Source organism: Arachis ipaensis, chromosome B3 (genome assembly GCF_059453495.1).
Source record: "Arachis ipaensis isolate K30076 ecotype BB chromosome B3, ASM5945349v1, whole genome shotgun sequence".
NCBI classification, from domain to species: domain Eukaryota; kingdom Viridiplantae; phylum Streptophyta; class Magnoliopsida; order Fabales; family Fabaceae; genus Arachis; species Arachis ipaensis.
The window spans coordinates 107,416,073-107,437,660 of NC_142438.1; the positions used below are offsets into that span (position 1 = coordinate 107,416,073).

General features: G+C 33.2%; 3 protein-coding genes across 13 annotated transcripts; 1 reads left to right on the forward strand and 2 right to left on the reverse strand.

Annotated features, from left to right (window-relative positions):
- The first annotated feature begins 522 nt into the window (after window positions 1-522).
- On the forward strand, window positions 523-2,932 carry LOC107630732 (V-type proton ATPase subunit E). 2 transcript variants are annotated; one of them, XM_016333949.3, is made up of 6 exons: window positions 523-903; window positions 988-1,088; window positions 1,610-1,766; window positions 1,892-2,088; window positions 2,329-2,428; window positions 2,587-2,932. In XM_016333949.3, the coding sequence occupies exons 1-6, from the start codon at window positions 802-804 to the stop codon at window positions 2,620-2,622; spliced, it is 693 nt and encodes a 230-aa protein (XP_016189435.1). In that variant the 5' UTR covers window positions 523-801; the 3' UTR covers window positions 2,623-2,932. The 2 variants fall into 2 exon arrangements, with proteins under 2 accessions (XP_016189435.1, XP_088364977.1); XM_088508851.1 differs by having other exon boundaries at window positions 652-1,088.
- A 1,129-nt stretch (window positions 2,933-4,061) lies between these two features.
- LOC107633413 (uncharacterized) lies at window positions 4,062-5,456 on the reverse strand. The gene has a single exon (XM_088508852.1). It carries the CDS (start codon window positions 5,099-5,101, stop codon window positions 4,223-4,225), a length of 879 nt encoding a protein of 292 aa, XP_088364978.1. The 5' UTR covers window positions 5,102-5,456; the 3' UTR covers window positions 4,062-4,222.
- Window positions 5,457-15,864: 10,408 nt separating this feature from the next.
- On the reverse strand, window positions 15,865-21,335 carry LOC107630735 (uncharacterized). Of its 10 annotated transcripts, XM_088507806.1 has the most exons (12): window positions 20,306-20,588; window positions 19,797-19,875; window positions 19,616-19,687; window positions 19,397-19,549; window positions 19,075-19,116; window positions 18,372-18,439; window positions 18,142-18,254; window positions 17,323-17,536; window positions 17,018-17,063; window positions 16,584-16,911; window positions 16,401-16,488; window positions 15,865-16,227 (listed from the first exon to the last, which is right to left on the reverse strand). In XM_088507806.1, exons 1-4 carry the CDS (start codon window positions 20,401-20,403, stop codon window positions 19,436-19,438), a joined length of 363 nt encoding a protein of 120 aa, XP_088363932.1. In that variant the 5' UTR covers window positions 20,404-20,588; the 3' UTR covers window positions 15,865-16,227; window positions 16,401-16,488; window positions 16,584-16,911; window positions 17,018-17,063; window positions 17,323-17,536; window positions 18,142-18,254; window positions 18,372-18,439; window positions 19,075-19,116; window positions 19,397-19,435. The 10 variants fall into 10 exon arrangements, 8 of the variants coding, with proteins under 8 accessions (XP_088363932.1, XP_088363928.1, XP_088363931.1 ...); XM_088507802.1 differs by adding an exon at window positions 20,991-21,335 and having other exon boundaries at window positions 16,584-17,536; window positions 20,306-20,499; XM_088507805.1 differs by having other exon boundaries at window positions 16,584-17,063.
- Between the last annotated feature and the right edge of the window lie 253 nt (window positions 21,336-21,588).

The following is a 21,588-nucleotide window of genomic DNA, read 5'->3' on the forward strand; positions in this document are numbered from 1 at the left end:
ACATTCTTTTTTTAAAAATATTTTTATTTAACTTTTTAAATTTTAAAACTACTCTTTAATTTTTATGTTTATCTTAAACTAAATATAATACTAAATTACTGACACTAAATATAATATAATAGTATCGATCTCAATCTCTTTTCTAATAGTCTAATACTACTATGCTAGATACTAGTGAGGAAAAACCGAAAAAGGTACTATGGTCTAATCACAAATGCATTCTTCATTGCGAAAAATGAAAGGAAGCCTTTTTTGTTTAGGCTTTAAACTCGGTCTCCGTTGTTATCACTCCAAGCATTGGAGATATGCCTCTGATCACCGTAGCCCCCTAGCAAGTGCAATAGATTGAAATGCTCGGAGACGTAAATTTCCAATCCCAACGGCTTCAACATAACTACCAAGACCCGGAGGAAAAAAAGAAAAAGAAGTATTTAACAATGAATTACATTTTAAACCCAGAGAAAACAAAAACCACTTTAAGAAAAATGAAAATAAAAAAGGTTTTTGTAAAATTATATCCACACAGCACACAAAGAGTAAAAAACAAAAATAATTTTGTTGAGAAAATACTTAAAATGTGTGCGTGGATTTCCAATCCGCCCAAACTTGAATATTACTATTTTAGAGGGATTGATAAGTTGAGTTGTTGAAGTGTATAGAAGATTGTGATTGGAATAGTAGGGAGTTAAAAAGAGAAGGAGAGGGTGTCCCAATTATTAAGAAGGAAGGATAAGACATAAGGAGAGAGCGTATCAATAGAATTGGAAGAAGCATCGAGTAGGTTGTGACTTGTGAGCGAAAATGAACGACGCAGATGTCTCCAAGCAAATCCAGCAGATGGTCCGCTTCATCCGTCAGGAAGCTGAGGAGAAAGCCAACGAGATCTCTGTCTCCGCCGAAGAAGTAACCGCCTCAAAACCCTACTTCTGCTTCTTTCTCTGCTTTTCCTACTCGATCGCAATTTTCACTCCTTTTCTTCCCTTGCAGGAATTCAACATCGAGAAGCTGCAGTTAGTTGAAGCAGAGAAGAAGAAGATCAGGCAAGAGTACGAGCGCAAACAGAAGCAAGTCGAAGTTCGCAAGAAGATGTAACTAACTACCCATAACTTTTACCCTCTCTTTCTTTTTTCTCTCGATCCCTATGATTTTTTCGTCTCTTGTCATTATCTATTCAATTCTGGAGAGCAATTCTCGCCCTAATTTATATGTTAACACATTAATTAAGGATATTTGCATTATGATTCCACCATGCTTAACCATATTGATTACTGCTAAAGCTTGATTTATGCCCATAGTAGATCCTTGTCTTGCTATTCAGTGACATCAATAATTAACATTACCTCCATTTTGATCTTGTTCAATAATACAGCTAGAGGTTTGTTTTAATTTTTGTTTTGGGGGGCTAGTTACTTGAATTCGAGGCTATTGCTGACAATATATGAAGGAGAGAAATTGTAGCAAAATTGGCGAGATTGAGGGTTTTAGTTTTGGTGGCGCAATTTGTTTGGGGTTCTAATGTACTCTATCCTGCAGTATTGCCATTATTCTGACTTGTAAAATTAGTGCTAGTTGGGATGGTTTAAGATGTGGCACAATATTTTTGTTGCAGTGAGTACTCAATGCAGCTGAATGCTTCTCGGATCAAAGTTCTTCAAGCTCAAGATGATGTGGTTAGTTCCATGAAAGATTCTGCATCCAAGGAGCTTTTAAGTGTGAGTCGCAATCATCATGAGTATAGAAACCTTCTGAAAGAACTCATTGTTCAGGTTAGCTTAAATTCCATGTCCTGCTTATTTACATATTCCAATCCAATGTTATGTTATTGGATACTTAATAGATGCAAGTATGCCGAGTGCAAATATAATATAAGCACTGTATGTGAATGTGACAGAGTTTGCTACGGCTGAAAGAACCTTCTGTCTTATTGAGATGTCGGAAAGAAGATGAGCACTTGGTGGAGAATGTACTGGACTCAGCTGCACAGGAGTATGCTGACAAAGCAAAAGTTCATCCACCGGAGATCATTGTTGACAACCAGGTGTATCTTCCACCTGCACCCAGCCATCACAATGCCCATGAACCTTATTGGTAATGTTCAATTTATAATCAACATCCCAAATAACTGTCTTGCTCTGTCAGTCAGGTCCTTTCTTCTTTTCCATATTGTTCCCTCTTTCTCTTGACGTCAGGCCTGCTTTTACTTTTTCTATAATTGTAGCTTATTGAGGATGGTTCCTAAAAGTAAAATTGTATTAGTTATGTTTCTACTTTGATATTGAGATATCAGTTTCAATATACCTGATCCTAATTGTATATCTTGGTGTTCAGCTCTGGTGGGGTGGTGTTAGCTTCTCGAGATGGAAAGATTGTGTGTGAAAATACACTTGATGCACGACTGGATGTGGTATTCCGCAAGAAGCTTCCTGAGGTAGTTATTTGGTCTTCCTCAAGGTCTTATGTTCAGTACATCTCGTGGTAGCCTATCATCAAATTTTCCCCACACACAAATAGAAATAGATCAACTGTAATTTATTTTTCTTTGTTTTTTAATCAACAGTTAATAAATATTCTTGCTCCTTATTGCAGATCCGAAAGCTACTCTTTGGACAAGTTGCTGCTTGAAGACTTTGGTTGTTTTGTTTCGTTGCTCCTGAATATATATATATATATATATATTCTGCCGTTCTGGATTGAGATTGTCTTCGACATTAGTATCTACCGTGCCATTGGTTCTTCTGCAAACTTATTATTGTTATTGTTAGTCTTTTAAATAAAATCTTTCTTTGACCAGTACTGTTGTCCCCATATTGTTTGCCATTTTAGAAACATCAATAAACTATTTTGATGACAATTTAATCATGTTATATGTACACAAAAAATCAGTCATCAATCTATTAAATATCATGGTAGAATAAACCTTTGTTAATCTAAGCATGTTAAATACATCATCAACTTTTGTGCTTTTGCCCCCACTTCTATCATATCAACATGGCACTAGTTATATACACTGATGCTGATAAAGTATTACTGAGACAGAAATCAACCCAGTATTAATATCACGTCCGTTCTTTATTTTATTTTGTCGTCATTTTTAACATCATATCATTAATGTAGAATGCAGGTGCAGTATGTTGTTGTCAATGTCCAAGCAAGAAAGCATTACTGTTTAGGTGCCTTAAACACTTCTAAAACGAATAGTATAGTTGCTTGAATCTTAGTATTCCTGTTTGATAAATATACACCCACATGATATCTGAATTGACGAGGTATAAATGTTTGAAAGAGAAACGACTAAGAATGTGTTTATTATGAAGATATGTATTAAATTTAAGTTGGTTAGCTGTTTAGTCTGTTAGTTAGTTAGTACTGTTCAGGTAGTTTGTTACAACTTACAATATAGAAGAACAAGTTCTTCATGTATATATAGTTATAATAATGTTTCAAATCCAAGTCTTTTTACGAACCAAAGTCCAACTAAGTTAAACAATAAGACTTAGAATAAAGTTAGTTATAACTGATTTTTGTTATATTAGACTAATTTTGTTAGACTTCGTTAACAAAAAGACTTGGATGTATAATATTATTCATATAATTATATACATATTTGGGAGTTGGGACCCACACTGTACCAATAAACACACAAAATTGTTGCATTCTCGGACTATTTTGATTCGCTTCCATAGAAAAATTGAGCTGCTTGTGCACATGCTCCTCTCCTCGTCTAAATTCAGCTTTCTTCTGCCCAAAATCACATGCTTGGGCAAGATTGATTCTTTTTAAAAAAAAAATTCAGCTACTTTTTCTTTGGGCAATTTTTAGGTGGCAAGGACTGCTTTTCTGACTGTTTCTTCTGCTAGGTAGTATCTGAATTGGAGTTTTTACATTCCTTTTCTAAGTTTATTAAATTTGATGACTTACAGTTTACATATTATTTGAGATGAGACTGGTTGATAAGATAAAAATTGGTTCATGTGAAGGGGAAAGGCGTTGATGATTCCTTGACGATCGAATACATGTTTATCATGGCGAAAAATAAGTATAGTGCCAGACAGTGAAGAGAGTAATAACAAGGTAGTATGATCTTAGTATAAAAAGAAAACCGGAATTTCATGTTATGATGAAGATACAAATGCTTTCTTCATTGCTTATAATAATAGAAGATCCCTGTTTATCAAAGAGAAAAGCAGTAAAGTAATTGAACCAATACTAACAAAAACAAAAACTACTGAACACCACTCTCAAGAACTGGCTGAGTTCTTGTGACAGCTGCAGAAGGCATTTTACTGTTGCCAACCCATCTACTTTCAAGAACCAGATCTTCATTGGCCTGTCTTTCCATGTCCTGAATTCTTTTAGCCTTCACAAGTCTCAAACAAAGAACCCCTACATAAACCACTGCAATCAACCCGAAAAACCCAACCACAAAGCCAATCAGCCACAGATACCATGGCCGCTTCTTCTTCTCCAGAGGCAGAACAATTGAGAAATGACCCTGCTCTCTCGAGTAACACACGCCATGGGAGCCCATCTCGGTAAGATGGAATGTTCCATTGGAGAGGAAGGCCACACACCTTGCCCTTGAAATGACGCCACCCATGAAAGTAACATTGGGGAATATAACAGATATGGGTTTCCCCATTGTGTTGAGAGTGAGGTTCCTCACATTTGTGTCCGTTACATTTGATGCATCGAAAACCATGAATCCAACAACAGAAGAGGCCAGTGAATAGCCTGACAAATTGTAGTAGCGGGAAGACCAATTGCCAAAGTCTTGGTACACAATGGCTAACCTCTTCACATGGGGAATGGACGCTGTTTTTGGTGGGATCCTAAAGTAACCGAAGTTCGCACCTTTGCTCCAGAGCCTCCGGCTTCGAAGGCGAACCACCGATGCATTCATGCCGGAAAGGTTCCGAGGAAGAAGAGCATCGTAGACGGCACCGGTTTGATGGCGGTGCCTGTGTTTGATGAATGATCGTAAAGCGAAATCTTGGACTAATGAATTGAGTGAGTCGCTCGCAGTGTTGTCGAAGCTATGCACCAATGAGAAGGACGAGGAGCAACACAAGGTGAAAATCAAGAACGAGATGAAGGATCCCATTCAACACTATATGCAGCCACCGAAAAGAGCAAAGAAGCAATGGAGATAAGTGTTTTAAGGCAAAGACGGTCTAATGAATGAGTAAGTGGGGATGTTAATGGAAAATAGAGCACCAAGTCCAATGATGGTTGCTTTCCACAAAGAAGAAAGCATGCAGAGGTTTGGGTCCCAAGCATGACTCCAGAGTCTAGAGAGAGAGAGAAGACTCAAAAGTCTTTGATTAACTTTGTGGCAGTGATGATTTAAGGGTGTTGTGCTTAGTGGCTCGTGGCGCCTGTCTCTGTGTGAGTTTGAGAAAGAATCTTTGTTACTTGTTTTGGTATCACTACTCACAAGTCACAAGAATGTGAGAAGCTACTTTAGGCATGCGTTGATGCCTCGTTTTATCTCCTCGGTCCTCACTCCTCACTCAGACGCAAATTTAGCCTATGATATCATGAAAATTAAATGGTTAATGATGAAATCCACTCAGCAACATGAAAAAGAAAAGAAAAGAAAAATAAAGCCGTGAAGTTTGGCCCATTGTGAAAATCCATGATTCGTAGAACTTCTTCCATGGATGAAATCATGAAGGTATCCAGGTCCAAGAATGAAGGCCCAGACCACAGGAAATAAGCTTCGACTATTGACCCAAATGATATACGGATCCAACCCAACATCAGTGGACCCTACTACCTTATAAACCTCCCTGTTAGTCCAAAATAAAAATAAAGCCCCTTAAAATTTCAAGCATAATGGAATTTAGGATTTAATTTTTATAGTTTAAACTCATATAGTTCTATTTACTTGTTTAGAAAGCTCTTAACCTTAACAATGGAGGTTTAGTTGTTCATGGTGCAGAAAAATTTTAGTAGAGAAAAGTGTAAAATGCGAAAGAGAGAAGAAGGGACCCTAGGCTAAGATATCTTCTCTTTTTATATCTAATCCTAATTAATGTTAAATAAAATTTTTAAAACCTAAAAATATATTTTCTTAATTCAAAACACAAAAAAAGATTGAATTAAAGCCTAAAGATTTGATGTAATTCACGTGGAAGCTTTACTCTTTCAGCACATTGGCGCCAAACTTGAACTGAGTAAAGTTTGACACCACGTTTATATGAAGACGCACGCATTCCAACCTTCCTGGCGCCAAACGCCGGGATATGGCATTTGGTAGGGGTGGGCATGGTTTGGATTTTTATAAATCCAAACTGGATCCACTTCAAAACCAGTTTTATGGTTCATGAAACCAAACCAGAACTAGATTGAAGAGAGAAATCGGTTCTAAACCGGTTTGAAAAAAAATCAATTTTAAACCGATTTTAGAATTTAAATCCAGTTTTTTTAAAATCCAAATCTAAAATCTGATTTTTTTATAAAATCCAGTTTTAAAACCAATTTTTGAAAATCCAGTTTTAAAATCAGTTTTTTCAACCAAAAATCCAATTTTAAAACTAGTGTTTAAAAATTCAATTTTCAAACCAGATATTTTAACAAAAAATTCAATTTTCAAACCATAATTTTTAAAAGTAAAATTAATACTAAAGTTATTTTAAAGTGTATAGATTCATTAATATTAAATTTTGCAACAAAATGTCTTATTAGCAACCTTTCCCTGCCAAAGACTAAAGCCACTCCCTCAAAGTAGAAGCAAAGCTTCGATATAACTTTTTTTTCATCCCCAGCCACATGAGAATGAAAAAGAATACAAAAAAAAGGGACAAAACAAAAATATGGGATTGGATGAGAGATACAAATATTCAAATAAGCTTCAAAAAATTCAATAGTCTTGAGTTAAAAAAAAAGGGGATGGAAAACAAGGTTCTCAGCACAAATTAGCAACCATCACACAGAGAAAATTGTCGGCATCATCAATAGTGAGAGTAGCCCCTGCATTAACTAGTAAAGTAGGTACGTCTTCATGTCCATTCTTGATGGCTTCTAGTAAGGGAGTAGCCCCAAATTTATCTGATGCAGATGGTTGTTTAAAGTTTAAACCAAACTCAATATTTTGACTTCAATACAACACATTCAAAAAATAAAAAGATTGTCCACAATCACCTTAAAATGGAAAAAGTTCAAAAGCTAACCTGGTAAATTGATATTTACTCCTTGCTCAACTACAAGGGAAGAAATATCTACATATCCTTTTGAGGTAGAGATATGTTGTGATTGTAACCATAAAACACATAATTAAAATGTTAGCTTGTCACCACTGTATTATGTGTCGAAAATTCAAAATCTTGATCATACTATTCCTCTTATCTTCTTTCTCAACAAATTTATCAAGACTCACTCACTCACATGCGAAGAACAAGATTCAACCAATCCTACTCATAGAGTGCGAGTCAGATTAGATTTGAGGGAATGCTACAAAGATTATATATAGTATAGACAAGACTTGAACTTGCATAATAAGGAAATATCTTAGATAAGAGCAAAATAATATCTTAGATAAGAGCAAAATAATAAGGAAAAAATGAACTTGCATTCAAATCATACAAGGTTCTCAGCACAAATTAGCAACCACATAAAAGTAAAACATCCCAGCCTAGTTTCTTATCAAAACAGCCCAGTTTCAATAACAATTTCAGCAATTTTGCAATAATTTATATACTTGTTGCATTTTCCCCATGCAATATGAGTCTCACAGCAAATTGAATTGAGTTAAATTTGGTGATGATCACTACTATGCTAATTTTAACGAATGAGAAAAATGCATGCATGTATATAGAATTATAGATTGTAGAGCATCCCTCCATCACCAAAGTATCTCTAGTTAGTTAGATATATTCACTCACATTTCAGCCACTCTTTAAAAATAGATTAACTAATCAAAATAGAAAGCTTTCACTCCATGCCATACATAGAATATTACTTACTCACATCATATAAATCAAAGTAGCAAATTAAATATATAAACAAGTAAAGTAAGAGAAATCCATCATGGGATCATGTTCTTCTCATTCAAAAGAATACTTAATCTGTAATTTGGTGTTAGAAAATAGGAATGCATGAGTGTACATTTGAATTCAAATTAGGATTCATGATGGGCAGATAGTAGATTCACCGTAAATGTAGTCAAGGATAGCAACGACACCGAAAACAAAGGCTTGATCGATCCCTAGATTGACGACTACATGGTACACATCCTGGAAACAGAGAACTAGAACAGGGGCTACTGCTTGTTCTGCTTGTTCTGGTTCAGTTTCACAAACTTTGTTGTACTCCTGGGTAGAAAAACAAAATCTACAATGCAATCAATTGCAAAATCAGACACGACAACCCAAAATTCCACTAGAAGAAGAACAAGCAGAGGTAATGGTACTAACGCTATGACCCGCTGGCAAGAAGCACGAGCAGAGGCGAATGGAAAGCCCACACCTGTGACGGCAAGTTGGCGAAACGGAGACGGTGAAACCAAAGAATGACAACGGCGAACGAGAAAGGAGAAGACCGAAGGAGAAGCGCCGAAGGAGAAGACGCCACAGTTGAAGGAGAAGCGCTGAAGGAGAAGCGCGACACCACAGTTGAAGGAAAAGCACGACGCCACAGTTGATTTGTGCGTGGTGTGAATTGTGAACTGGTTCACCGAATTAGGGTTTTTCCAAATTTGGATCCTAATTCGGATTTGGATCCAGACCTGGATTTAAGTTGGTTAAATGGTTTGGATTAAAAAACCAAACCATAAAATTGATGCAATGTGGTTTGGATTTTTTTTAAAAACTGGTTTTTTTAAAATGGTTTGGTTTGGATTGGGTTTAAAATCCAAGATTTGAATTTTTTTGCCCAGCCCTAGCATTTGGCGCCACCATGGTCGCAACAAATTGGAGCTTTATAGTGATCCTAGCGCTAAACTTGAGCTAGATGAAATTTGGCACCATCTTGCTGCGTGAAATTGACTCCTTTTTTTTTTCTCTAACTCTGCCAAATTTCATTTAGTGTTACCAACATCTCATTAGTTAGTTATCCACTTCGCAAATCCTTCTCACTATCCACTTAACTTATTCAACATGTTCACCTCTATTCCAAATCTTAAAAACTCGCTAACGGATCCTAAATATGGGTTAAAGAGGTTTGGAAAGCTAGATAATAGGTTTAAATCTAAAAAATACAACCTTTTCAAAATAGGGTACGCGAGCACCCTCCGCAAATGTGGGTTTTCAAAACAGAGGGGGTGGCTCGTATACACATAGACACCACCGTGTACGCACACATTCAAAGTTTGACCATTCTCACGTACGCATGCCTCATGCGTACGCATGAACGTGAAAATTGACAGAGTTGCATACGCATCCACCTCATGCATATGCGAGTGTGTTGAATAAAGAGGATTCTCACGTACGCATGCATATTTTTGTGTACGCATGCCTTGTGTTTTTCCAAAAAAAGCTGTTAAGTCTGCAGAAATCAGTTTTTTATACACCCAACTTCGAATGCACATAACTTTTTCGTTAAAAATCATTTTTAGTCCGTTCTTTTAACGTTGTAAACTTCACGGATCTAAATCTCATTCAAGACATTTATAAATTTTGAAGGTCCATAAGCCAAGTTATGGTCTGACGAAGTTGGTCAAAATCAGTTTTTTACCCCAAAACACCAAACCTAAAATTTTCCAAAATCCTCAATCTTAAATCAATTTAACTAGAACCAAATCAATACCAATTGTCCCTCCAGCATTTCTCAATCAATCCACACTAATCATTCAATTTAATTCACAATCCACACTAATCATTCCAAAAATTTGATATCTGAAAGGGATATATGCTGAACAAACATCTTCATCCTTGATTTGTTCAGCTTACCTCCCTATAAGCTGTGTTGTTTCCCTATCTCACATTAGCATAGTTATACTTCCTATTCTATCATAGGCCATAACTTCAACCTTGTACCTATTATAAAATATGCAATACCAATTGTCAAAAAGGATTTTCTCTTAATAAATTCCCCTGCCAAATAGTTCAATAGACCAATAAAATAGGATCAATTCTTTACAATTCATGCAAGTAAGTTAATGTTAATTAAATTGCATTGAAATGTCACTTGAAAACATTATTCTTTGAAATCTATTAGAGGCATCCAAATTAAGTCTTGTCTCATACCTAAGGGATGCACTGCCATGTGTATGACCACACTTGAAACATTTATATCGATTTTCAATCGGGGTTTCTACTTTCTTTGGACACTTGCTACACGATTTGTAAAACTAATCGTTGTTGCCAGCATTGATAGAGATAACGGTTCCGCCAATCCATATAGGACCTTTTTGCACCAAGTCAAGGTGTAAGTATCAAACCATCATTGTTGAGTTTAGTGAATGCCTAATACACTTAGTTATTAGTAAAAGTGTTAGCTAATTGGACCACTGTTGAATTGAGTGCGTCTTCTATTGATTTTACTATGACACCTCCTTGTTTCAGTTCTGCAGCACCAGATTGCACACCATGACCAGAGACCTAACTAATCCTGACCGAATTAGACCTTACACTGCCAAGCAAGCAGCACATTGACTGTTAACCTTTTTCGAGTTTTAGAGACATCAAAGTGGCTCTGAATCGATACTTTATCTGAAAACATAAACAATAAGAATCAGTTTTGCCTTTAGTAAACATGGCTTTATCACATACCAATTTTAGTAAACAAATCACTTTTACTAATGGAGTGGGTTAGGAATTTTAACATGTTGATTCATACCATTCCATCGGCTGGGTTTAAAGAACTGCAACACCACTATCAGTGGTTCAACCCTGCCATCTTCAAGATGGGAAAGTATGTGATTGACCATGTCACCAAATACACAATCAAGATTATTGTTACTGCGAACACAAAACCCATACAAATCCACATTAAACTGATGTATACTATTTCAAACAACACAAAACTTGTCTATTTTATTCAAGAAACTTACTCTAGGTCTGCTATCACAACCACCATACGTTTTGTTTCCTTTTCTTTGCTTGTGATTATATCCCTTGGGTCCTCCTTCCCAACAAACCTCCCCGATTATGTCTAACGAATAATGAATGATACCAAATAAGTCATAATATCAATGATACTGGAAAGGATGGTTACTATCTAAAGAAACATACAAAGTAGTTGCTTACCCAATAGTTGAGAATCATCAAGCTTTTCAACAGCAAGGAGCTCTGGGATAGGCTTCAAGCAGAAGGGTTCAAGAGGAAAACTTGGACACAAATAACAACTGTTCTGTGGGAAAAGTTCAAAGTCCACCGATTTCTTGTTGTTTTAATCTTCTCCATCTTATCCACAACTATGAAGTTACTCATAGTGTACATTTTAAACTCCTAAAAAAAAACCCCTCCACTTCTTGAATAAACCTTTATTGATTGACGCTTAGATCCTTCCTTCCTAGAAAAAAATCCATTTGCTATAAGAATCTCATTTATCAACAACGAACTGAAATGAAGTAAATAAAGTTAACAGCTTACCTTAATATCTTGAAGTACCATCTCTATGCTATTAACTTCCTTTTGGTTGTACCTATTTGAATTTTTCCATATATGAACAACATACACCTGAAATTTCCATTCAAGTATCTTGGCATTGACATTCATTAGCATATCATACCCTTCAGACATTTTTACGCAGGTTTGAAAAAAATTAGACTGCTCTGTGTTTATTGGTGAGAAAGTATTTCACTACCTTTTATACTATAATTTGAAATATTTGATTTATATCCATTGAGAACGGGCTGGGTTGGTATACTACTCTACATATTGACTCATTTTACTGTGTTGTATTAGATTACCAGATGTCATTAGATTAAGAGATACACTTGTCAAGCAAATGATGATCCACATGTCAACCAAAGACCACTACTACACTCCTATTATATATTAACTAGTGTGTTTTCCGCGTGAAGCGCGGGCTGTTTTTATAAATCTATTTCATCGTTTAATTTTTTTATTTATGGATAAAGAATTTTATACATGAACGATAAAATTTTTACACGTTATACGAAATGAGAGATTAATCTCTTTTTATTATATTGATATACAAAAATACTATTTGTACAATAGAATTAGTCATTAATATATTTGTATATAAATATATATATATATATATATATGTTTTAATTTATTTTTAATATATATTTATATTCCAACATGTATTTTATTCTAATAGCTAGCTGACTCTGATAATTAATTTTGATATACATATATATAACATAATTGATTGATATTTAATGATATTATAAAAAATAAATATTTAAAAATTGGAATAATTTTTAGAGCACAATTTAACTAATAAAAAAAGTTAAATAAGTGAATAAATTTGTTATATAAAAATAACATCAATTATTGAAATTGTTCCTCCTATATATTAAAAAATTATATTCATCCAATATTTAGATTATCTCTTTTTATTTGTAAAACTATTCCACATAATATTTAGATTATCTCTTTTTATTTATAAGACTATTCCAACATAATATTTAGTACATATTTAATTCATTTGTTTCTATTTCATTAGACACAATTCTTTTTATGATAAATAATAATATAGAGTATAGAAAATATTCAAATAGCAAATTTTTTAAAAGTATATTATTTGAAGAAAATACTTTAATATCATGACACCTAGTGAACTCTTCTTCATCCATGATGTATATGTATAACCCAATCAATTCATTTATCATTATTATAACAATTATATATTATTTTTTAATAAATAGAGTTTTTTCATTATGTAAAATTCAAACAAAAAATATATATTATTTAAGATTTTAAATTTTATTTATTATTCGTGTTATTTCTTTAAGTAAAACTTTAATAATTTAATTAAATTATTACTTGATGTCTTTGTTTTATTAATAAAAAAAAAGTATATGCAATTAAAATCTAATACGTTTGTCTATTAATTGTTTTAATCATTTTAAATTCTAAGAATTTATTATTCATGCAAACATTTTTTATTAAATCAAAATGTCAAAATTTTTAATTATTATAGCAAAAAATTATTCTAAAATTTAAAACACTATAAATCATCAAATTACTTTCACATATAAAACACCCAATTGATTTTTCTTTAAAAAACTCATTTGCCTATAAATTAGTAATAAAATACATGATTGACTTTCTCTAACAATAACTGAAGTATTTTACATAACATACTGAAAATATCAGCAGAAAAATATATAATGATCAAAACCAAATTCTCATGGCCTTTACATTTAAAATGACACCAAAACAAAGAATTTATTCATTCAATAAAACCATGGCCTTCACATTTAACATGATTTATCAGTATCTCAACAGAAGTTACATGACTTGTTGCTTAACCGAAATCAATTGAAAATGAAGTTATGAAAATAATCTATGGCTTTTGGTATGTAAATACATGGGTTCATGGAAACAAAAATCAAAGAGTTATCCTCAACCTTCTATTACTTTTATAGGTCCAATAACAAATACAAAACCATAACCTATCTTTGGTGTGACCTACAAATGCATATTTATCAATCGAACCTAAGCATAACATACATATCCTAAACTTCTAAGTTACCATTTCGTAGTTCATGCTTTTAGGGCTAAAATTACTTTAATTGGAATGATTCAACTTCAAAGTAGTACAATGAAATAATAAAACTCAAAACACTTTATAAGCAATAACAACAAAGAGCACAAAACGTCCCCAAAAAATCAAAAGTAAGATAAGAAAAAAGTATTTATCTAAGACCCTTCATTAACAGTATGAGAAACATAGGAGATTACCCTACTTGCTAAGAGACTGCCTGCTTTTCTATCATTAAAGAAGCAAGTTCTCATTTCTTAGAATTGGTCCTCTTACTCATTTGTTAGAATTTTTGTCTTTACTGTTGCTGCTAAAAAGACATAATATTAATATATAGAGATTTATATAAGTAAAAAAAAAAAAAAATTGATGTCGAAAACCTTTACAAAATGAGTATATTTATGTCTAAAATCCCAAATTTAGTCAAATAGATATAACACCTTTATAAGATGAACTATGAAATGCATTTTAAGGTTAAAAATACCACAATTTTTTTTAATCTCATGTCAAGTGTACTTTTGAGGGATCAAATTCCTAATTAGATCTTTAAGTAACTTAATAATCTTCTTATAATGAAAAGCACAAAAAAAAACAAATATAGAAATTTTGATGACCCGTTAAGCTTGAAAGCTTTTCAAAAAATAGAATCACCAAGATAAAATTGTTAGTAAAAAATTTCATCACGAAATAGTAACAGTCCATAATAGTAGAAAATTTGAATCCTGTATCAAATTGATTAAAAAATAGCATTAATATTGTAACTAAAAAAGAAAAAAAATAAAAAATAGAATAGGTGAAAAACAGAGGAATAAATCCATCAACGAAGAAAGCATCATTTTTTGGGTAAGTTTTTGATGTTTTACCTAATATTTACCTCTAATATTTTATAAAACTCAGTAAAACATATTTTATTATAATGAGCACAAATTTTACAAACTGCGTCTTCCTTTGGAATATTAGTCATAGCATTCTCAATGGCTAAAAAGAGAAGAACAAAAGTGAGCATGCATTAAGAGTTTAGAACATGAAACAAAGCTAAAATTAAACACTTATTTTTTGCCTTCTCTTTCTCAAAAACTAAAAAATCAAGAAATGTATCTGAAAAATTATCCAACCACCCAAGAAAATGGATTTGTAAATTTAATAAAAAATCTAAGAAATGTATCAATAGCCTGAAATTGCCGCATATAGACAATAGAACAACTCAATGCACAAATGTTATAATGAAACAACAGAACAATTAAAATGATAAGGAATATGTAAGCTTTCCAATAAAAAAATAAACCAATAAGTATTAAAAAAACCTACAGTAAAAGATATCATCGATCGAAGATGAAAGCACGGAATTTGAAAAATTAAAAACTCATAGTTAGCCTAAGATAAAGATAAAAAGAAAGATGAATTACCATGTGGATTGGAGTTTCACGTCCTACTTCAATAGTAAAAGTCATTGCAATGGAAACATCTATTTTAATAGGTCATAAATCAAATCTTTATATGTCAATGATAGATCAGATGACTAAAATTTACATAAAATACCTTGTACGGATAGGCCTTTGACTCAGCAAAAAAATGCGACAAACACAATAGAACATGACCTGGTTCGCATTTCCTACAAAATACAAAAGTATTTCTTGCTATAGAAAAGATATAAAGAGGATGGTGCCTAGTGACCACAGCTTCTTAAAAGGAATTTTACATTTACATGTAAAAACATATATATACATATTTGAATTAAATTTTCAACACAAATACAAACCTCAATTAGCTCCGCAAGAACATTAAATGTTAATGACGTGGCATTTTTATCATAGAATCTGCCGGAGAGAAGAAATTTGTGATGTAGACATTTCTATCAGCACTACTAAAACATTAGTTATTACAGACGAATTTACAGACAGATTTAGTCTTTATTACACACGGATTTTTGGTTATCGACGAATTTTTACCAGTTACCGATGGATTTTTCCTCTGTAAATTCTCCATTCATTTCCCGAAGGCGACGAACTTTCCGACGGATTTTCCGTCTGAGAATTACAGACAGATTTTCGGACAAATTTTCTGTCTGTAATTACAGACAGATTTTTCAACGAATTTTCTGACGGTAATTGGAACCTTGGAAAATCATCCAAAACTCTGAATACAGACAGAAAATCCGTCTGTAAATCCATCAGTAAAGTAAAATAATTTTTTTTTTAGATTTTTCCATTGCAAAATAAATTTGTTTTCATATAAAATAAATATAAATTTAATAAATACAAATTTTTATTGATGGTACAAATAGAAAAACACACCAGTGAGTACAAAGTGCTTTCTTTATAATAAGAAGCAATTATTTCCATGCCATAATACAAACCGAATACATTAGATGACAAGTAACTACTAGTGGACTCATCAAGATTCAATATCCTAATTTATGGATAGTTTCATTCTTTCTTGAGCTTCTTAGTGATGGTGGCAATATAATGCTTGCTCCAACTCAAGTTTAGTTGGTTGTCTTGATCTATCACCACCAGCATAAGTTCGGGCACCGTACGAACTGCCACCCTTCACTTCATTTATCTCGAACATGCTGCCGCCGAATGTATATCCAATTGAGGCAGTCTATCTCTGCTTCCAATTTAGTAGAGAATTAATTAAGACCAATGAGGCAACAAAATATTTCATATGGGTAGAAATATAACTAGGAACATGTAAATTATAAAATGCAAATCATAAAATCTCAGCTCTTAACTAGAAACATGTAAATTAAAGTTCAATCAGATGTTAGTGTGGTTAATTACCTGCGATTGAATTTGTATGGGGAGAGATGTCCAGATGCATCTCTTGCAGCCCAACCAAGGCAATCTTCTGAACTCATTGTTTTCTTCTCTGTTTCACCATAAACACAATTATTTTTCAATTTTCTTGAAACGTCTTACACATGGATTTATAAGGCAAGTAAGAAGTAGTTAATAAGAACCAACCTGGTTAATAAGTTTTCTTTGTTCTCTTAGCGTTCACAATTTTTTGATGAGGCAAATTCATGAATGGTGTTTATATAGCATAGGATTAAGAAGCTGAATAGTACGAAAGCAGATACCTCATGATGACGAAAGCATGTGATAAAAGTCTACGCCCTCGTTCATGTTATATTAATTTATTTCTCATTTGTTAAGACCAAACTGTGTATTGGAGTATCACTTAACATGTTACACAGTGAGATGGGTAGCAGACTTGAACGCATGCTGCCATCATTGGTGGCTCGTTCTCTTCTGACTTGCTCCATTCGCACCATTAATGAAGACGGTGACACTAAAAGAGTTTATGCAGTTTCATACTATTACAAAAGAGAGAATCAAACATGATGGGAAGAGGGAAAAAAACTGCAAGGACAAGTTAAAAACACCATCAATATCACCTTGTCTAGAAGGCTGACCATGATTACCTTCACCAGCAAATGAATCCTACAAAACACGAAATCAAAGGGGAAAAAACATTTAAACTTTGATCTTAAAAGACTACAGCATGATACATAATCTAAGTAAGCTCCAAATTTACTAAACCATAATAAAACAAAATAGTAAAAAAATATCCCAAGATCACTATCAGTGTCAACTCTTCTTCTTCTCCTTCCTCTTTCAAATTCCTCTGAAAAAATCAAATACTTATTAATTAAGTTAATCATACAATAATAAAGAGCATTCATGGTAGAAGAAACTTAACTTTTCAGAAGTGAAATTCCTATGTTTGATGGAATCAATGGTTATTGGTGGTCCATCTTAGCCGGCCAATTTTGAGATGCTAGAGGCACCACGGAAGAGCAGATATTGTTAGAAGTTGAAAGGGGTTTAACTGGTCGAGCCTTGACATGGTTTCGACTATGGAGTTGGCGCAATCCAGCAGCAGATTGGGAAACCATATATGTGCTCAATCCTACCTGAAATTTGTTCGAAAGAAGTAGAAGAATGGGAAATTGAATGGGAAGAGATTAAGGCTAGGCTAAATCTCGGTCAACAACAACAGCGGTCACAAATTAATAAAAAATCAATCGAATCTGAGCCATCAACCAAACAAGAAAATCGCAGCAGCAATAGCAGAAATTCAAGAAAGAAAAGAGGAAGAAGAAGAAATTAAGCACAAAATAGAAATTGAACAACATAGCAGAGAAGAATTAGAAGAAGAAGAATCAAATTCCAGATCTCAATCACAACCACCACAGCACCAAGAAGGATCAATAGAAATTACAGATTATTACCGAGAAGAAGCATTACCAGAGAAGAAGCCATTAACTGAATTAAATTTCTGTTCTAGACAACATTCATCAAGCTCATATTAACAATGTTCAGCAATGTTCAGCAATCCAGATTAACAATCTAAACATTTCTCAGCTATTCAGAATCAAAACCTAATCTAATCCTATTTTAACAACCTAAAAATCCACTAATCAGAAAACAAATCTAACTAAAATAATTACTAAAATCAAACTAACCAAACAAAATTAATTGAACTCAACAGAAATTAAAAGAATTTTGAAACCAAAACCTGGAAGCAGAGACAACCAAAACCTGGAAAGAAGGATGCCCAGGTCTCTATGGTTCGAACAGGAGGAAAGAGAGAGGTGGTTCTAGACAACATTGTATGTGCTGATTGTTAATCTATAATATAAAACGCAGCCATCAAAGTGAGCTTCCTAAACCTTAGTCTTCAAACTATTTCCCGTTATACAGGAAAATAAAATTAATTCAAAAAAAAAAAAAAAGATGCTAAATTACCTTCAACCTTGGAATGTAATATCTATGTCTGCGAGATTTTGCAGCAGCTCCACCAACGATTCTTCAGACTGAAAGATAATTTTGGCGTTGAGGGAGAAAACAAAATAAAATAAGAATGAAAACTACTATGACTCCGTTCAAATTAACATCAAATTCAAGGTTTCTCATCATATGCGCATGATAGTGTGAAAGTGACCTATTGAAAGAAACTAAGAAAGCAACATTAGATGAAGCTAAAATGTCAGTTACTATTGATAGAAATCCCTACTATATATATATAGTCTATGATTTTTAAATTGCTTTTATAAAATAATTGACACCAGTAGTATAATACTTGACCCAAGTTTCAGTCCAAGAAAAAACCATTAATTAATACTTGAGTGTTAATACCTTAATCAGGTCATTAATTAATTATTTCTATGAACACATCACTAAAATTAAATTGGAAATTTCATTTACCCTATTTGCAAGAAAGGCTCAGGTTGACAATCCATAGGGTTTTCCATAGCTTTTAGATTGAACCCTTTTGCCTCAAGCTGAAAATTGAATTTTAATTTTTCAAGAAAATAAATTAATTTAAAAATGTGTTCATTAATTAAATTAATTAAACAAATATGACAACAGGCATGTATCCTCCGTAGCTAGAATTGTTGCAATAATAATTCCTATGCTGAAATGTTTGGTGTATGTTATATTTCAAAACCTTGAGCCTAAGTTGCTTATTCATATCTCCAAGATGGCGCTCCTGCAAGATCAATGAAAAATACAAAAATTGAGAATAATAGCATGCAAGTTCGATATAGAAAAATATCTCATACGTTCAGCCAAATTATATTTAGATTTACGGTTCAAGACAACATGATTTTTCCACCTTAACTTCATGCTAAAAAGCAGAACCTCTACAAAATTCTAGTATCTAAAATTCTAAATAGCAGTAAGCAAAAATGAGTCACAAAACAGTGAGCATTTAACTAAACTTTCGGAACAAATAAAATCCATCCCCACCTCCCAGGCATATCTCATACCTGATAACCATAACAATTCATAATCTACATTGATGTTTGTCATGAAGGCATGATCACCATGAAACTGTCACCAAATTCTTTGATCAGAAAGCTCTTTTCTCGATATTTATTCATGGAAGCTATATCCAACCTTCGCTGGATTGCAGCAGCAGCCTATAGTGACAAAGAGCCATTAAAACCAACCAAAGAGCCTCAAATAGTTTAATTTGGGATTCTCACCTCAAAGTTACCAAGCTTGTATTGGTATGCCATTTCCTCCCTCAGTTGAGCTTGCTCTTTCATTGCCTGTGCCTGTAAATGACAGCCTAGAAGTGTGAGAAGAAAAGGACCTTGACATCAACAAAATAATCTAAGAATAGGAGCCACATCAACATAAAAAAGCAATCTGGTAAAAACTAACCATTCCACTTTGCATAGACTGCTTCAAAGCAATCACTTGCTCTTCTTTATGCTTTTCACGTGCTTGCAACAATTCTTGCCTGCAGTGGCAATGAAAAAATGATCATGCTATAATGAAAATAAAGGAATTTAATGTTAAATCATATAAACTACTATATGCCTTGATGGTGTAGATGTTCTGATTTTGTGCAAATAAAAAACAGTTGACAAAGTCAAACAAACAGATTGAGAAAATCCTATGCATAACAAATTTAAAACAATGAGAGTAAAATTTTCCGCTTCATGAATCTAATAAAACCAGGTGCAGTGTAAGTTCAGAGGAAAAGCTTAGACAAATGGAATCAATTTACAATGCCAATAACAAAATCCACATGTAGGATGACACATACCTGCGCTGTTCTTCATCGTTAAAAGAAAATAACAGAGAACAAAAAAAGAAAATAAAATAATGATATTCTGCCACAGTATATATATGAAGAATTAAGAAATTTGAGAAGAAATTGGTGTAACCTTGAAGAACTCATCTGAATTGCCAATAACTCTCTCAACAACCAAGCCTGCATTCTTAAGCTCCTTGGGAAAGACATTGCCGCAATCAAAGTCTTCATCTCCTTTAAGAATCGCCTCTCTCTTCGGAATCACCACACAAATCTCAAATACCAGTTCCACATCCTCTTTCATTTTCCAAAACAAAAATTCCCCTCCTTCAACAAGTATTTCCAAGAAGGGATTTAAAAAATAAAGAATGAACCTTTAAATGAATGTGAAACTCAAATGGCGAGGCATTCTAAGAAACAAAATAATAATAAAATGGAAATAGAAAGAGAGAGATGAAAGAAGGGAAAGTGAAATGAGAATTGGAAGGGAATGTAGTTGTGTCATAGAATGTAGTTGGGAAATTTTATGCTCAGCTAATTTCAAATTTCAAAAGTTAAATCTAGACAACATAAGCATTAAGGCCAAAAGGATGAAGAAGTTTCATGTTAGTAGAAAATGCCCCATTACTCTCCATAGAAAACCAAAAAAAATGTTAGTTTCCAACTCCAGCAAGACAAAACAACAATGCCAATATTCATTGAACATTTCAAATCATTTTGAATTCCAGTTATCATTCCATTGGAATTGTAGAACTTCTGATTACCTACCTATATTCACTTATATTTTATTGGTATTCAAATAAAATAAAATAAAATACCTCCTTGGTGAGCTGCCCATTTTCTTCCCCTTCCTCTCCAACTCCGAACTAAGCCCCAAAACCTTGACATCCCACCTTAAGACACTATCAATAAGAGAAGCCTTAAGACAAACTTTCAAGTAACTATCTTCTACTTGTAATCACTGTCACTGCTAAAAGAAAAATATATCTAAATCCCTAATTGCAACATGGATGTCAACAACCCAAGCAATTTGAGATAATAATGTGAATCTTAGTTATAGTTTTAGCAAAACATATCACAGGCGAGTAAAACTCTTTATAGGATGAATTTATAGGATGAATCTAATGCTTGCTTTGAATTAGTTCTTTTTGGAAGGCTGTGTAAATATAACATAAAATAGAAATAGTTGAAAAATAACAAAACACAAATTATCAACACATTGAAAATTATGTTTAAATTTTAAGAAACTAATTAAGGAAGAGAGGCCAATGCAACAACTTATATAAATAGACCAATGAAAAAAATCAGGTAATTCCAAAAACAAAAATTAAAGCCAGCAAATATTTACTCTTGTTTTTATGTCTTATATTATTTGAGTACTACTTATTACGAATGCCAAATAATAATAAATTGATT

Coding starts and splice junctions, on each gene's coding strand:
- LOC107630735 (XM_088507802.1), bottom strand. CDS start 20,403: ATGAAGACTTTGATTGCGGCAATGTCTTTCCCAAGGAGCTTAAGAATG. Junction 19,688..19,796: donor AGTCTATGCAAAGTGGAATG/GTTAGTTTTTAC, acceptor TGTCATTTACAG/GCACAGGCAATGAAAGAGCA. Junction 19,550..19,615: donor ACAAGCTTGGTAACTTTGAG/GTGAGAATCCCA, acceptor TTGTCACTATAG/GCTGCTGCTGCAATCCAGCG.
- LOC107633413 (XM_088508852.1), bottom strand. CDS start 5,101: ATGGGATCCTTCATCTCGTTCTTGATTTTCACCTTGTGTTGCTCCTCG.
- LOC107630732 (XM_088508851.1), top strand. CDS start 802: ATGAACGACGCAGATGTCTCCAAGCAAATCCAGCAGATGGTCCGCTTC. Junction 1,089..1,609: donor GTCGAAGTTCGCAAGAAGAT/GTAACTAACTAC, acceptor TTTTTGTTGCAG/TGAGTACTCAATGCAGCTGA. Junction 1,767..1,891: donor TGAAAGAACTCATTGTTCAG/GTTAGCTTAAAT, acceptor TGAATGTGACAG/AGTTTGCTACGGCTGAAAGA.